This window comes from Aotus nancymaae, unplaced genomic scaffold (assembly GCF_030222135.1).
Source record: "Aotus nancymaae isolate 86718 unplaced genomic scaffold, 86718_ANA_hifiasm-v0.15.2.pri h1tg000004l, whole genome shotgun sequence".
Classification (NCBI taxonomy): domain Eukaryota; kingdom Metazoa; phylum Chordata; class Mammalia; order Primates; family Aotidae; genus Aotus; species Aotus nancymaae.
The window spans coordinates 63,718,585-63,733,947 of NW_026988415.1; the positions used below are offsets into that span (position 1 = coordinate 63,718,585).

Below are 15,363 nucleotides of genomic sequence, written 5' to 3' on the forward strand. Positions count from 1 at the left end.
ACATTGGTTCAGTCCAGAAAGGCAGGGGGTGTGTGACGGAGGAGGTTCCAAGTCATAAGCGGATTCAAAAATTTTCTAAATAGCATTTAGTTGAAAGAGTTAAGTATTGTCTGAAGACCTAGAATCAATAGAAGGAAATGTCTGGATTAAAGAGTTTTAGAGACCGAGATTCTCATTATGCAGAAGAAGCCTGTAGGTAGCTTTTTTCACTGAAAGTAGATTGCAAATGTTTCTTATCCGACTTAACTAAAAGTGCCAGACTCTTGGTTGATTCTCTCCTGTATCAGGAAAAAGGCCTGGAAAGAGAAAGGGGTCTACAGAATGTTGCTTTTCCCAACAAAGACAGCTTTACAGGGCTATTTCAAGATATGGCAAAGAAACATATTTGTGGTTAAAATACTTTGATTTCCTTCTTTATCTGTTGTACGATATTATGCCAGAGTCAGATTGGAAAGTTAAAACACGTTATATAGTGTTAAGTAAAATCCCTCTGATGAGACTTGGTTTGTAAGGCATGGAACATCCCCCCATTCCCCACCCCTGCAAAAGACCTCTTAGATAGAAATTTGGGGAAGAGAAGTAAAAGATCAGAGTTTAGCCCTCAATGTTAATCTAGAATGAACAAAAGTATAGATGATTAAATTCACTTATATATCTTAGCACTTTAACAAACTTTTTCTAGATTTTTGAACAGAACTAAATAAATACACATTATATATACATAAATATGACTGAAATGTCTTGCTTATGTAAATTACAAATGGGCAAATTCTTGCAACCCAGACTTTTTTTTTTCCAGGAGGTGAAACAATTTTATTTTAGTTGTCTTTAAAATCACAAAGACACTTACTTTCTTCATATAAAAACATTAGTGCAGATACATATACTTTCTAGAAAGTAACTATATAGACATCTCAGGGAAAAACATACCCCATTATATGATTTTAGTGAGATTGCTTAGAAAAAACTCACATCTGGACTGATTCCTAAAACATACCATTCCACCACCATTCTACTGATAATTAGTATCATCAGTGTGTCTTCCAGTGTTATTACTTACTTGATAATACATACATAGTCAGGCTTATCATTTAATGCTCCATTGGTTCATCATCCTTTTCTCCTGGTTCATCAGCAGGTTGAGCAGGTTGTGCCTTTCTCTGTGGCCTTTTCTCAAGACCTTCCAGGAATAGATACATTATCACCATCATCATCATAGATTGTAATCTCAATTTTTACCAGCCAATTCCAATGGAAACATTTTTGTAGTTATATCCTGTTCTGCGGGAATTGTCTCTCTTAAGGCACCCAGACCGTGTTTAACCAGTTCATTTAAATTATATTCTATAAATTTGGACATAATGTGTCTCCAAGTAAGTACGAGCTGATTGAGAACGGGCCCCAATGGACATAGCTCTATAGTCAAAATCATCAGCAGATGGCCAGGTTTGGAAAATGTGAGGGCCGATAACATCATAACCAGCAATAAGTAGCCCAATATGGTCTCCAGCCATATTGTTGTGTTGGTATCTGGGTCTTGCTTCCAATTAGAGATAAAAGAGAAGACACAGGAAGAGGTCTATCAGATACAAATCTGGAATCAAAACATTCCCGGCACATAAAATTACCTAACGGTCTAGCATCATCAGTAAGCCCTGCAGGTGAGATACCAATACGGTTGTCAACATGGAAAATTTTTTTCTGATGAACTGCAAGCTCCAGTGGTGCCTTTTTCAATGCAGCCAATACTGCATGGGTTTTTAATTTCAGACCAACTGTGGCTGAACCTTGTTTATCAGCTTCCATTGCATATTCAGTTTGATGACTCCTGCTCCAAACAATGATGTCATCGTCATACTGGTTTCCAAACGTGGTTTCGGCACAGCCCTGGTTGCAGCCTCTAGCAAAACTCAGGATCAAGGAGTCTCTGCCTAAACTATCACCCTGCATTGTACAGAGAAGTCTATGGGACTTTGCAACCCAGAATTTTTAGGAGTGATCAATATTAGTGGAAAGTGGGTTAAATATTATAAGTATAGTTATATGTTAGCTTTCTTTTGGGGAATTTATTCTCATCTCCTATTCACCTCTACTCTCCACTTAATTTGCTTTATTGTGTGTTTACTGAGCTTTTCCTTTTTTAAAGTTAATTATTCGTCTCTTTTACAGAATGATTATGAGCCTAGCTGTGGGCGTTCTTTACGAAGGACACAGCGCAAACGTCAGCATACTTACCAAACACGGTCCAACATAGAGCATAATTCACAAGCATCATGTCAAAATTCAGGTGTACAGGAAGACTCAGACAGCTCCTCAGAGGTTAGATATATACTATTATTTATTTGATGTAGTCATCTTTTTCCCAGTTTGTATCATCCATTTGGGTTTAAGGGTCACTTCTTTAATAGAAAATTATTTTAATGATACTCTTCTAAGAGGTTTGTTCATTAATAATATATTTAGTAGGTATATTTGGACATATTTAATTCCTTTAAGTGTCTTCTTGGATTTGCACCTCAGATGCTGTCTTGGTGAGGGTATCAAATATGCCAGCAAGAGTTTAACTTTGAGACAGTGAAAAAAAGAGTAGGAGGAAATCAGCCTAGAAATGGAAAGAGATGGAATATAAACAGCTTTAATAAGTTACACATTTTCAGAACTAGTTGGCTGTCTGATCGACATAATATACACATTTTTCGTTATTGACTTCACCATACACGGAGATCATTGAGTGTTGATTTTACACAGACCTACCTTTTTCATGGTAATGAATAAAGAGTATAGCAATTCTTTTCATCCTGTTCTTCTGTTCTCCAGTCCTTTTGTTCTCTTAACAGCTTTCATTGTTAAATGCATAATGAAGGTTTAATCATGCATTGACAATATATGGTATGGTACTCTCATTCTCTTGCCATTCCCAATTCTTTTTTTTTTTTTTTTTTGAGACAGAGTCTGGCTCTGTCGCCCAGGCTGGAGAGCAGTGTGGCTCATACTCGGCTCACCGCAACCCCTGCCTTGCAGGTTCAAGAGATTCTCCTGCCGCCGCCTCCCCAGTATCTGGGATTACAGGCATGTGCCACCATACCTGGCTAATTTTTGTATCTTTAGTAGAGCCAGGGTTTCACCATGTTGGCAAGGCTGGTCTCAAACTCCTGACCTCAGGTGATCTGCCCACCTCAGCCTCCTAAAATGTTAGGATTACAGGTGTGAGCCACTGTGCTGTGCCTGGCCCCATTCACAATTCTTAAACTAACTCTTATAAAAGATGTCCTCCATTCATGCCCCACTCCCACCCATATGAAAATCATGATATTAAAAGAATGATCACTATTAAGGAACTGCTGCTTCCCCCACCCTTTTTTTTTTCTTAAGACAGTCTTGCTCTGTTGCCTAGGCTGGAGTGCAGTAGCGCAATCTCAGCTGACTGCAGCCTCCGCCTCCCAGGTTCAAAGAATTCTCCTGTCTCGTCCTCCCAAGTAGCTGGGACTACAGGTGCATGCCACCATGCCCAGGTAATTTTTGTATTTTTGGTAGAGACGGGTTTCACCATGTTGGTCAGACTGGTCTCAAACTCCTGACCTCAAGTGATCTATCCTCTTTGGCCTGATCTGTCTGCGCCTGGCCCGATGTTCCCTTTAAAATGTAATGTAGTAACGGCATCGTGGTTGTGCTTTTAAAACAAATCCTAATCTCAGTAAATATTCATGGTTAAAATGATTTTTTTTGGTCATGATGTGGATCAAACTAATGCTAGAGTATAAGACAGTCGGTGAGGGTATAGATAAAATAAGATAGGAAGTGAATTATTATCTAAACTGGAGATTGTGTACATGGGTTATCTATTCTCTCTACTGTATTTAAAATTTTACATAAAAAAGATGAAATTTTTTAATGGGGAGTAATTCTATTAACTTGGTAGAGACATATTAGGTATTTTAAAAATAATGTTTCTGATATTGTATTTAAGAGGGTTTTATTTGGACTTAAGAAATCTATTGAGTCTTTGAAATCTTAAAAAGATGTTTTATATCAATGATAATGAAGCCAGAAATTTAGAAATGCCTAGTAGACTTAGTTGTGAGTTACAGATATACTTAGAATAATAATTATGTGCATTTTAAGGAGAACATTTTTTGAGGGCAGAATTTAAAAAATGCTATAAAACAGTAGTGGTTTTTTAATGAGAAATACATTAGCTGGTAATAACCCTATATCTTAATTGCTGGCTTTTTGTTGTAGGAAGATGAAACTGTTGGCACAAGTGATGCTTCGGTAGAGGATCCTGTTGTTGAATGGCAAAGCGAAAGTTCTTCCAGGTAGTTTTAATTTGGCCAAAATTATTGAATAGTTTTATGTTCTTGTAGTAATTTGGCAATACTAGAATTAAAATGGTGTTTTATAGTAGAAAAGATACTGGCTGTAAACCTAAAGACCTGATGCGATCCTGGCTCTCCCAATATCTTTCTGATGTCATTGTGAGCCTTTTAGTTTCTTCATCTATAAAATAAACTTATTTTTAAATCCAAGATTCTACATCTTGGCAATTATACTCACCCTCTGCATGATGTTTCAGTCAATGACGGAGTGCATTATGACGGTGGTCTCACAAGATTGTAATGAAACTGAAAAATTTCTGTCACCTAGTGACATCATAGCCATTGTAATACTGTAGCACAAAGCATTATTCATGTGTTTGTAGGGATGCTGGTGTAAATCAACCTGCTGCACTGCCAGTCATATAAAAGTTTTGCATATACATTTATGTACAGTATATAGTACTTAATAATCAACAACTATGTTACTAGTTTTTCCATTTACTATGCTGTACTTTTATATTATATTTTTCTTCATTTCATTTATTCTTTTAGAGATGGTGTCTGGCTATGTTGCCCAGGCATGCCTTAAACTCCTGGGCTCAAGCAGTCCTCCCACCTCAGCCTCCTGAGTAGCAGGGTGTACAGGTACACACCAGTATGCTGTTTTTGCTATACTTTTTATTGTTATTTTAGAGTGTACTCGTCCTATTTGTAAAAAATTATTAATGTAAAATAGCCTCAGACAGGTCCTCCAGGAGATATTGCAAAAGGAGGCATTATTATCATCAGAGATAAAAGCTCCATGTGTTATTGTCTCCAAATACCTTCCAGTGGAAGACGAAACTTATGTGGAGGTAGAAGACAGTGATACTGATGATCTCAACTCTCTGTAGGCTCAGGCTAATGTTTGTGTCTTAGTTTTTAAACAAAGTTTTAACATGTGAAAAAATGTTTAAACTTTGAAAATAGAAAATACCTTACAGAGTAAGGATATAAAGAAAAAAAAAATTGCCCAGCGCCGTGGCTCATGTCTGTAATCCCAGCACTTTGGGAGGCTGAGGCGGGCAGATCACCTGAGATCAGGAGTTCGAGACCAGCCTGGCCGACATGGTAAAACCCCATCTCTACAAAAAATACAAGAATTAGCCTAGTGTGGTAGCGGACACCTGTAATGCCAGCTACTCGGGAGGCTAAGGCAGGAGAATTGCTTGAACCCAGGAGGTGGAGGTTGCAGTGAGCCAAGATTGTGCCATTGAACTCCAGCCTGGGTGACGAGAGCAAAATTCTGTCTCAAGAAAAAAAATTATACAGCTGTACAGTGTGTTTGTGTTTTAAGTGTTATAAAAGTCTCAAAAAAAGCTAAAAGGTATAAAATAAAAATGTTACAGTAAGCTAAGATTAATTTCTTGTTGAAGAAAGAAAAACACTTTTAAAAAATTTCATTTAACCTAAGTGTAGTGTTTGTAAAGTCTTCAGTAGTATACAGTAATGTTCTAGGTCTTCACATTCACTCACTATCACTCACTGTGATTCACCCACAGCAGCATTCAGTCCTATGAACTCCATTCATGTTAAGTGCCCTATGTAGGTATACATTTTTTGAAATCTTTTACACCATATTTTTACTATACCTTTTCTATGTGTAGATATGTTGAGATCCACACGTTTAGCATTGTGTTAAAATTGCTGACAGTATTCAGTACAGTCACATGCTGTACAAATTTGTAGCCTCAGAGCAATAGGCTCTACTATATAGACTAGCTGTGTAGTAGGCTACACTGTCTAGGTTTGTGTAATTACACTCTATATGATGTTCACATAGTGACAGAATTACCTAATGATGCATTTCTCTGAAAGTATCTCCTTTGTTAAGTGACCCATGACTGTATATGTATTTATTTCAGTTTTAAAACAATTCCATTTCAGCATTTCTAAGAATAAGATACTTCTTTATTAAGAAGATTTGGGATTTTGGACGGGATTTTAATTCCTGTTATAGGAAACTAAGCATTATAATTATAATATAGTTATGACCCTTTGATAAATTATACTTTATCCAAGAAGCATTTCATTAAAATTACATAATTATCAAAATTCTATATAGTTTTTTTTTTTTTTTTGAGACGGAGTCTCACTCTCACCCATGCTGGAGTGCAATGGTGCCATCTCGGCTCACTGCAACCTCCGCCTCCCAGGTTCAAGCGATTCTCCCACCTCAGATTCCCAAGTAGTTTGGGACTACAGGCATGTGCCACCACACCCAGCTAATTTTTGTATTTTTAGTAGAGACGGGGTTTCACCACGTTGACCAGACTGGTCTCTGGTCTTGAACCCCTGACCTTGTGATCTGCCCGCCTTGGCCTTCCAAAGTGCTGGGATTGCAGGTGTGAGCCTCCACATCCGGCCGATATTTTTTTTCTCTTAAGTTAGAACAAAATCTAGCCATGTCATTTATAATGCTTTTTGATTACAGAATGATCTTTCAATTATTAAGTAAAACTACTCTTTTTCTATACTTAGGTATTCATAATTTTGATTTATTTACAGTGATTCATCAAGTGAATATTCTGATTGGACAGCAGATGCTGGAATAAATTTACAACCCCCAAAAAGACAAACCAGACAAACAACACGAAAAATATGCAGCAGCTCTGATGAAGAAAATTTGAAGTCCTTAGAGGAAAGACAGAAGAAACCTAAGCAGACTAGAAAGAAGGTTTGTAACTTTATAGGTTATTTTGTTTTTGTTTTTTTTTTATTTGATACTTAAACATTTAATAGTAACATTGACTTTTCTCTAGAAATAATATTTAATCTGAGAAAGTAAGTAAAAGTAGTTTGACTTCAAAATATAAAGAATTTTTGAAATTTTTCTGTTATCAAAGGTAGAGGCTAGAATGTTTCATTATAATTTGTTATTCAAACATATTCACAATCATGTTAAAATGTAGCAAAGTCCTAAAATAAACTACTGTCTTAAAAAATTATTATTATTGTCACCTTTATCAGACAACATTATTATTCTTGTCGTGATATTTTGAGTCCTCATTTTTACCATTTTTAACTTATAACATGGAAGAGTATTATAAATTGTATAGGACTGTCCTTCAATTCCCTATATTTTTTGGTGTTTTTATTAAAGATATGGGGTCTTGTTATGTTGCCCAGAGTGGAGTGCAGTGGCTATTCACAGTCATCATTACAGCACACTGCAGACTCAAACTGAGGCTCAAGCAATCCTCCCACCTCAGCCTCCTGGTTAGCTGGGAGTGCTGGTGTGTACCACTGTGCCTGGCTTACGGTTATGTTTTTATTTCATCCCAATGACAGTTTCTTTTCCTCACTGTAAATTCATTCAGGTGATTTAAAGACTTGATTTATGTAGTTGTTTTAATTTTAATTTCAAAATTAATTATAGACACATTCTGTAGTCTTTTGCCTTAGTAGACATAATTATTTTCTTGATTATCACTATTTTATTGGCAAAAACTTACTCTTATTGCATTTGAATTTATGTGGTAGTCAAGAGACATATGTAAAAGTTACGGTTTTTAGGTCGTATACAGTGTCACTTTATTACCTGTCAGTTAAAATTTTGCAACCTAATTTTTTTAATTGGCACAAAGTTGTATGTAACAAAGCAAAATTGTTCTAATTTATATACTTTAGGTTTCATTGTAACCTGAAATTTTTAATCTTCTCCACCTACTATTTTTCATACTATTGTTCATATGTTTTATGTATTGGAGAGCTGTGTTTTATACATAAACTGTTCATGTATTTATGTTTTAGAAAGGAGGGCTCGTTTCTATGGCAGGTGAGCCTAATGAAGAATGGTTTGCCCCTCAGTGGATCTTGGATACTATACCCCGACGTTCCCCATTTGTCCCACAAATGGGAGATGAGGTAATTGTTACCTGTTATAACATTTTTCTGTGGAGCCTCAAGAGCACTAACTTTAATCAGTCTTAGGATATTTATATTCCTAATTCTATTATAATAATACATACAGTGTCTTAGCTTCTCTGCTCGATTATATATTTCTTGTGGAAGGTGACTGAATCGTATTAATCTTTGTATCCTTTGTAGGGCCTGGCACAGTAGCTTCAGTGTATTAGATGCTCATTGAATATTGAGATAAATTGATCACCTTGTGAAGTCATGAAAATAATTGGCTTTATTTTAATCTGAAATACCACTTAGTAGAATTGAGTGGTATTTTGAGTCCTCATTCATGTCCAGTATTGTTTTTTAAAATAAAGTTCAACCTGATAGAAAGTATGCAAGAAGGCCGGGCACGGTGGCTCACGCTTGTAATCCCAGCACTTTGGGAGGCCGAGGCGGGTGGATCACGAGGTCAAGAGATCGAGACCATCCCGGTCAACATGGTGAAACCCCGTCTCTACTAAAGATACAAAAAATTAGCTGGACACAGTGGCGCGTGCCTGTGATCCCAGCTACTCAGGAGGCTGAGGCAGGAGAATTGCCTGAACCCAGGAGGCGGAGGTTGCAGTGAGCCGAGATCGCGCCATTGCACTCCAGCCTGGGTAACAAGAGTGAAACTCCATCTTAAAAAAAAAAAAAAAAGAAAAAAAGAAAGTATGCAAGAAGTTATTTACTCCTTTAAATGAGTAGGAGAATGTAATTTTGCAAACAGGGCTTTCTTTCTGAGTCTATGATTGACTAGTATAGCCATATTTATTTTTGGCCGGTCAAAAATTAATCAAAATCCTACCTAGTAAAAAATTTTATTATGAATGTTATGCTAACATAGGAACATTAGAACTCTTTTTGGCTTTTATAGTTTCTGATATACTAATTAATTGGTTATTGATTCAATGTTTTTACACAGTTACTAAGACTGATAGTAGAAATGTAATACTGTCATTGCAACAGAAGGAGCAAAACCTTGCAAGTAGACTCTAAACATTTTGGGAACAATGAAAATTTCACCAAACTTTTCTGTAATTGCCTGTTATAGAGATCTTATATCAGAGTAACTATCCAATAGACTAACGAATAAGCTATTACTTGCTGATTATCTTTAGATATTTTTAAATGTTTCTTTTGATGTTTTCTTTTAGGTTTTGAACTTTTGAGTAATACTTGTTTGCCTAGTTATGTTATTAGTAAATATTTTCCGATGAATCCTGTACTTAAAAACAGAGAACTTGTAAAATTTTACTGGCATATCTTAAATCACAATTTCTTATATTATTGCCTATTTTATTTTCTGGAGGCAGAAGAGGAGTAATGTTGAGTTATCTTAGAAAACTATAGAACTAAATAGGGATCTGTACACTCTAAGATCTGATGAAACTCCTTTCTGTAGGAATACTTTCCTCCATTCTTTGGTGGAATTCCTTTTCCTCTATGTTGTTAAACTTACTACATCCTTATATGCTTCAAGACTAATAAGTATGAGGTGAAGACAGTTCTTCAGGTAATGAGGAAGATGTATATAAATCAAACAGTGAATATACAGAGAGTGTTTTTAAAGAAATTATAAAGGCAAACATACACTTTTTATATAATTGATTTCTTAATGGCAACATTACTTTTTACTTCATCTTAATATTAAACCTTCATTGTCTTGCCTAGATATCCCTACCCACAGATCATTGCTTCTTAAAATTATAATTTTGAAGGTCTAATTCAAATACCAACTTTTCCAGGATGTTATTCTTGTTTTTCATTGGCCAGCTCCTCTATCCTCATAAGCTTTTCTACCTAAATTACTTTTATCTTCTGATGTATAATATATTCTACCTTGCATTATAGTTACATGTCTACATGTGTGTCCATATCCTAGAGGGAAATATTTTTATGCCTTATCACAGCATCTAGTGCCTATGCATAGATGTTCAATGATCAGTATTTGTTGAGTTCAGGAATGAATATATAATAAAGGATATCTTAATGACATGTGTATTATTGGTTTTTAACCCTTACAATTATTTGATTTACTAAGTTTAAACCTTTTTCATTTTCTGCTCAAAGTTTTAGCTGTTAGAAATTCTGACTTAGCATTGATTGGTAGAGTATGCTAATGTATTTTGAAATCTCATAATACGGTATTTTTGTTACTTTCTTCTATTTACTTATCTCTATCACTACTTTTTTTTTGATGTAGTCTCACTCTGTCGCCCAGACTGGAGTGCAGTGGCACTATCTCGGCTCACCACAACCTCTGCCTCCTGAGTTCAAGCGATTCTCCTGCCTCAGCTTCCTGAGTAGCTGAGATTACAGGCGTGTGCCATCACACCTGACTAATTTTTCTATTTTTAGTAGAGACAGGGTTTCACCATGTTGGCCAGTCTGATCTCAGGTCATCTGCCCGCCTCAGCCTCCCAAAGTGCTAGGATTACAGGTGTGAGCCACCGCACCTGGCCTCTATCACTACTTTTAAACTTCAGGAAAAGAAACTTTTTGTAATAAATGCAGAAAATGATAATAAATGGTGGCTTAAAGAGCTGAAGAATTAAGTAATTGAATTCATTTTTCTTCTATAATATGACAGTTATGACATGAACTCTTGTAACAGGCAGCTTTTAATTTGTCTTGAAATTACTCCATTTAGTAACCTGTGATTTGTAGTGTTTATATGAAATGTGTAGGCTGAATATTAAAATGTTGATAGTTAGAATACCAGTTATAGTTTGAAGTATGGTATAGTTGTCCTTCGGTATCCACACAGAGTTGGCTCCAGGAACCCTTGCAAATAACAGAATCTACAAGGACATTATATAAAAGGCATAGTATTTGCATATAACCTATGTACATCATCCTGTATACTTTAAATTATCTTTAGATTACTTATGATACCAAATTACAATATAAATGCTATATTAATTGTTGTTATACTATATTGTTTTTTTATTTGTATTATCATTATTGTTATTATTTAATTTTTTTTTATTTTTTGAGATGGAATTTTGCTCTTGTTGCTCAGGCTGGAGTGCAATGGTGCAATCTTGGCTCACTGCAACCTCTGCCTCCCAGGTTCAAGTTATTCTCCTGTCTCAGCCTCCGAGTAGCTGGGATTACAGGCATATGCTACCATGCCTGGCTAGTTTTTGTATTTTTATTAGAGACAGGGTTTCGCCGTGCTGATCAGACTAGTCTCAAACCCCTGGCCTCAGGTGATCCATCCACCTTGACCTCTCAAAGTGCTAGGATTAAAGGCGTGGGCCACCATGCCTGGTCTAATTGTATTATTTTTACTACTTTATATATACATATATATATATATATATATATATATATGATATATGCAATATATCATATCTATAAATTATATATAATATATAATAATTCCAATTTTGCTACTTTATATATATAATTATATATTTTTACTACTTTACAAAGTAAAGTAAAAATTTTTTTTTACTTTACTTTGTAAAGTAGTAAAAATGATATATTTTAATTATATATATAAAGTAGTAAAATTGGAATTATGTTGCTTACTCATGGTTTTTTTCCTCAGTTTCATGCATATTTCACAGTTGATTATGTATCCAAGATAAAATGATATACTATACTCTTGTAGAACTGAATATTATGGGTCACATTATATATATGTATATGTATATTTCCGAATATTTTCAATCTGTATTTGATTAGATTTGTTAATGCAGAACCTGTGGATGTGGAGGGCCACTTATACTTTAAAACATGACCAGTTTTGTATACATTTTCCATGAATCTGCTTCTTCAGCACACTCATAAAACTGATTGAAGGGACAGACTGTTTGCTGTGCTTATATGATGTAGTACTGAGCACAGGGCTACATAGGCATGAGTACTGAATTAACATCATTTGAAACCTTTATTGTATAAAGTCTTTCAATGTTACAATTATTTTTTCTGCAAACAGAAGAGGATGTTTGTAGGAATGTATATTGGACATACAGAGTTATAGATGCTGCTGTTTAATACCTTATGTTTTCTGTTTTAGCTTATCTATTTTAGGCAAGGACACGAAGCTTATGTTCGGGCTGTAAGGAAATCAAAAATATACAGTGTTAATTTACAAAAACAGCCATGGAACAAAATGGATCTCAGGGTAAGTTTGCCAAATTCATAAGCTATACAATTGAAGTAGCTTTGGAATTACCTTGCTTACCCATGACTTTTTTGTCAGTTTCATGCATATTTCACTGTTGATTGTGTATCTAAGATAAAATGATGTACCATACTCTTGTAGAACTGAATATTATGGTCACATTTTATATGTTTCTCAAAATTTGTATGCTATTTTCTATTGTCTAGTCTATACAAGTCCATAATTAGAGCAAAGCAGGAGTTCCCCTGTGTGGATATTTTCTCTAATCAGCAATTTTGTACATTCTGGTGGCTCTATAAACTGAGTGTGTAGACTGTAAACACTCTCAAGATTCTTATAGCTTTGGTATATATTAAATACAATAAATCACAAGAAGCCCAGAAACTTCTGTTTTGTAAAATAGCTGTTTCAATATCATACCCATGTAGCTACATATATAATATCCATGTGGCTCCATTTTTTATAGAGAATGATTTTCTGTTAATAAATATATCATTTCATTCATTTCTACATATATATGTGTGTGTATATATATATATGCACACACACACATATGCAGACAGTCATAGGTATACATACACCATCGTTTCTACCTAGGTTTATGTATATTTTATTTTGTTTTTCTGAAAAAGGGAGTAAAGGGCCATTTTACAATGGTTTTCCAGGTAAGTGAAAGGTTGTGTGATGATTCCTTTTTTTTTTTTTTTTTTTTTTCCTGAGACTGAGTCTTGCTCTATTTCCCAGGCTGAAGTGCAGTAGACCAATCTCAGCTCACTGCAACCTCCATCTCCTGGGTTCAAGTGATTCCCTTGCTTCAGCCTCCTGAATAGCTGGGATTAAAGGTGCACACCACTATGTCCGGCTAGTTTTTGTATTTTTATTAGAGTTGGGGATTTGCCATGCTGGCCAGGCAAGTCTCGAACTCCTGACCTCAGAATAGTCCACCAGACTCGGTCTCCCAAAGTGCTGGGATTACAGGCGTGAGCCAATGTGCCTGGCCGAGTTTTTACTTTTTATCCTAACCTTGTGGTTCCAGGAAATTGTAGGAATAGCTTATACGTGGTCTAAGAGTTTGGGCTTTGGAATAATACCTGGGTTTCAATTCCAGCTCTGCTGTATCCTAGTATATAACTTTAAGCAGGACCCTATACCCATGAAGATCAGTTTTGCCATCTGTTAAATGTGACTAACAATCAGTAAATGTGTACGATTGTTGTAAGATCATATCCAGAATCTACAAGGAACTTAAGCAAAAAAAACAATCTTACTAAAAAAATGAGTAAAGGACATGAGCAGACACTTCTTAAAAGAAAACGCATAAGCGGCCAACAAACGTGAAAGAATGCTAAAACATCACTAATCATTAGGGAAATGCAAATCAAAACCATGATGAGATACAATCTCACACCAGTAAGAATGGCCATTATTAAAAAGTCAAAACAAATAGATGCTTGTGAGATTGTGGAGAAAGGAGAATGCTTATATGCTACTGATGGGAATGTAAATTAGTTCAGCCACTGTGGAAAGCAGTCTGGAAATTTCTCAGAAACTTAATAGAACTACCCAAATTCCAATACTGGTTATTTACCCAAAGGAATATAAATTGTTCTACCATGAAGACACATGCACACGTATGTTCATTACAGCACTATTCATAATAGCAAAGACATGGAATCAACCTAGATGCCTGTCAGTAGTGGACTGGATAAAGAAAATATACATATATATCATGAAATACTACATAGGTATAAAAAATGAGATCATGGCCTTTGCAGCAACATAGATGGAGCTGGAGGCCATTATCGTAAGTAAAATGACACAAAAACAGAAAATCAAATACCACATGCCCTCTCTTACAAATGGATGCTAAACAGTTGGTATGAATGGACATTAAGATGGAAATGATAGACACTGGGGACTCCAAAGGAAGGGAGGTTAAGAGGGGGATAGGGGTTTAAAAATTATCTATTTGCTATAATGGTTACTATTTGGAGGATGGGTATACTAGAAGCTCACACCCCCCACCATTATGCAATATATCCATGTAACAAACCTGCCCATGTACCCCATGAATCTAAAGTAAAACAAAAATAACTAAAAATATAATGTTGTAGACATTTGAAAACGCTCCACCCCAAACATGTACATGTACATATACTCCTGCATGCTTACATACTGTATTTTTGCTAGGGGAGTGATTTTTAACCAGACAGAGCATCATACTGCACTAGGGAGTTTTTTCCAAAACAGATACATTACTGAGCTATACCCCAAACATAGAACTCGATTCTATATAGGATTTCAGAACATTAAATTTGAAACATTTCCCCAGGTGATATGGCTGCTCATCCTTGGTTTAGAGCCTTGTACTAAACTACAACCTGCTATTAAGAATTAAGACCCATGTCTTATTACCTTTAACATTTAGTGTAGTGCCTGGCATTTAGAGAGCATTCAGATATTATTGAATTGTTCAAGTAATAATGAAATATTATGCAAATGTTAAGTGATTATTTATATTGAAAGTAATAATTTATTGGTATTCTCATGAATAGGAGCAAGAGTTTGTTAAGATTGTAGGAATCAAATATGAAGTTGGCCCACCCACACTATGCTGCTTGAAGCTTGCATTTCTGGACCCAATTTCAGGCAAAATGACTGGAGAATCTTTTTCCATTAAGTGAGTAGTTCTATCTCTGGGTCTGTATGTTTGAGTGTGTATATTTTAATACCTATTGTATATTCTACAGAGTACAGGGCTCAGTGGTAGAGAAAACACGCTAGCATTCTTTACTACAGAGTTTAAATTAAAAAGACCAGAGTTCTTAGTTTCTCCATTTTATTTATGTGTGTGTGCATGTGCATGTGTGTGTATGTATGATTTATGTTATAGATAGTTAGATAGATTCAAAAGCAAGTTACTTAACCTCTCTGAATTTATTTCTTCATTTGTGAAATTGAAATGCTAATCTCTTCCTAAAG

At 35.4% G+C, this 15,363-nt stretch overlaps 1 protein-coding gene and 1 pseudogene across 3 annotated transcripts in view; one reads left to right on the forward strand and one right to left on the reverse strand.

The window, feature by feature from the left end:
* The window catches only part of BRWD3 (bromodomain and WD repeat domain containing 3), a 126,681-nt gene that overhangs the window by 90,534 nt on the left and 20,784 nt on the right, over window positions 1-15,363 (forward strand). For all 3 annotated transcript variants that reach the window (XM_012455736.2, XM_012455737.3, XM_064362832.1), the window contains 6 exons: window positions 2,170-2,319; window positions 4,240-4,316; window positions 6,864-7,032; window positions 8,109-8,222; window positions 12,274-12,381; window positions 14,937-15,061. In XM_012455736.2, coding sequence (XP_012311159.1) covers window positions 2,170-2,319; window positions 4,240-4,316; window positions 6,864-7,032; window positions 8,109-8,222; window positions 12,274-12,381; window positions 14,937-15,061 — 743 coding nt within the window. The remainder of the gene's footprint in view (window positions 1-2,169; window positions 2,320-4,239; window positions 4,317-6,863; window positions 7,033-8,108; window positions 8,223-12,273; window positions 12,382-14,936; window positions 15,062-15,363) is intronic.
* On the reverse strand, window positions 1,092-1,950 carry LOC105719571 (proteasome subunit alpha type-1-like; annotated as a pseudogene).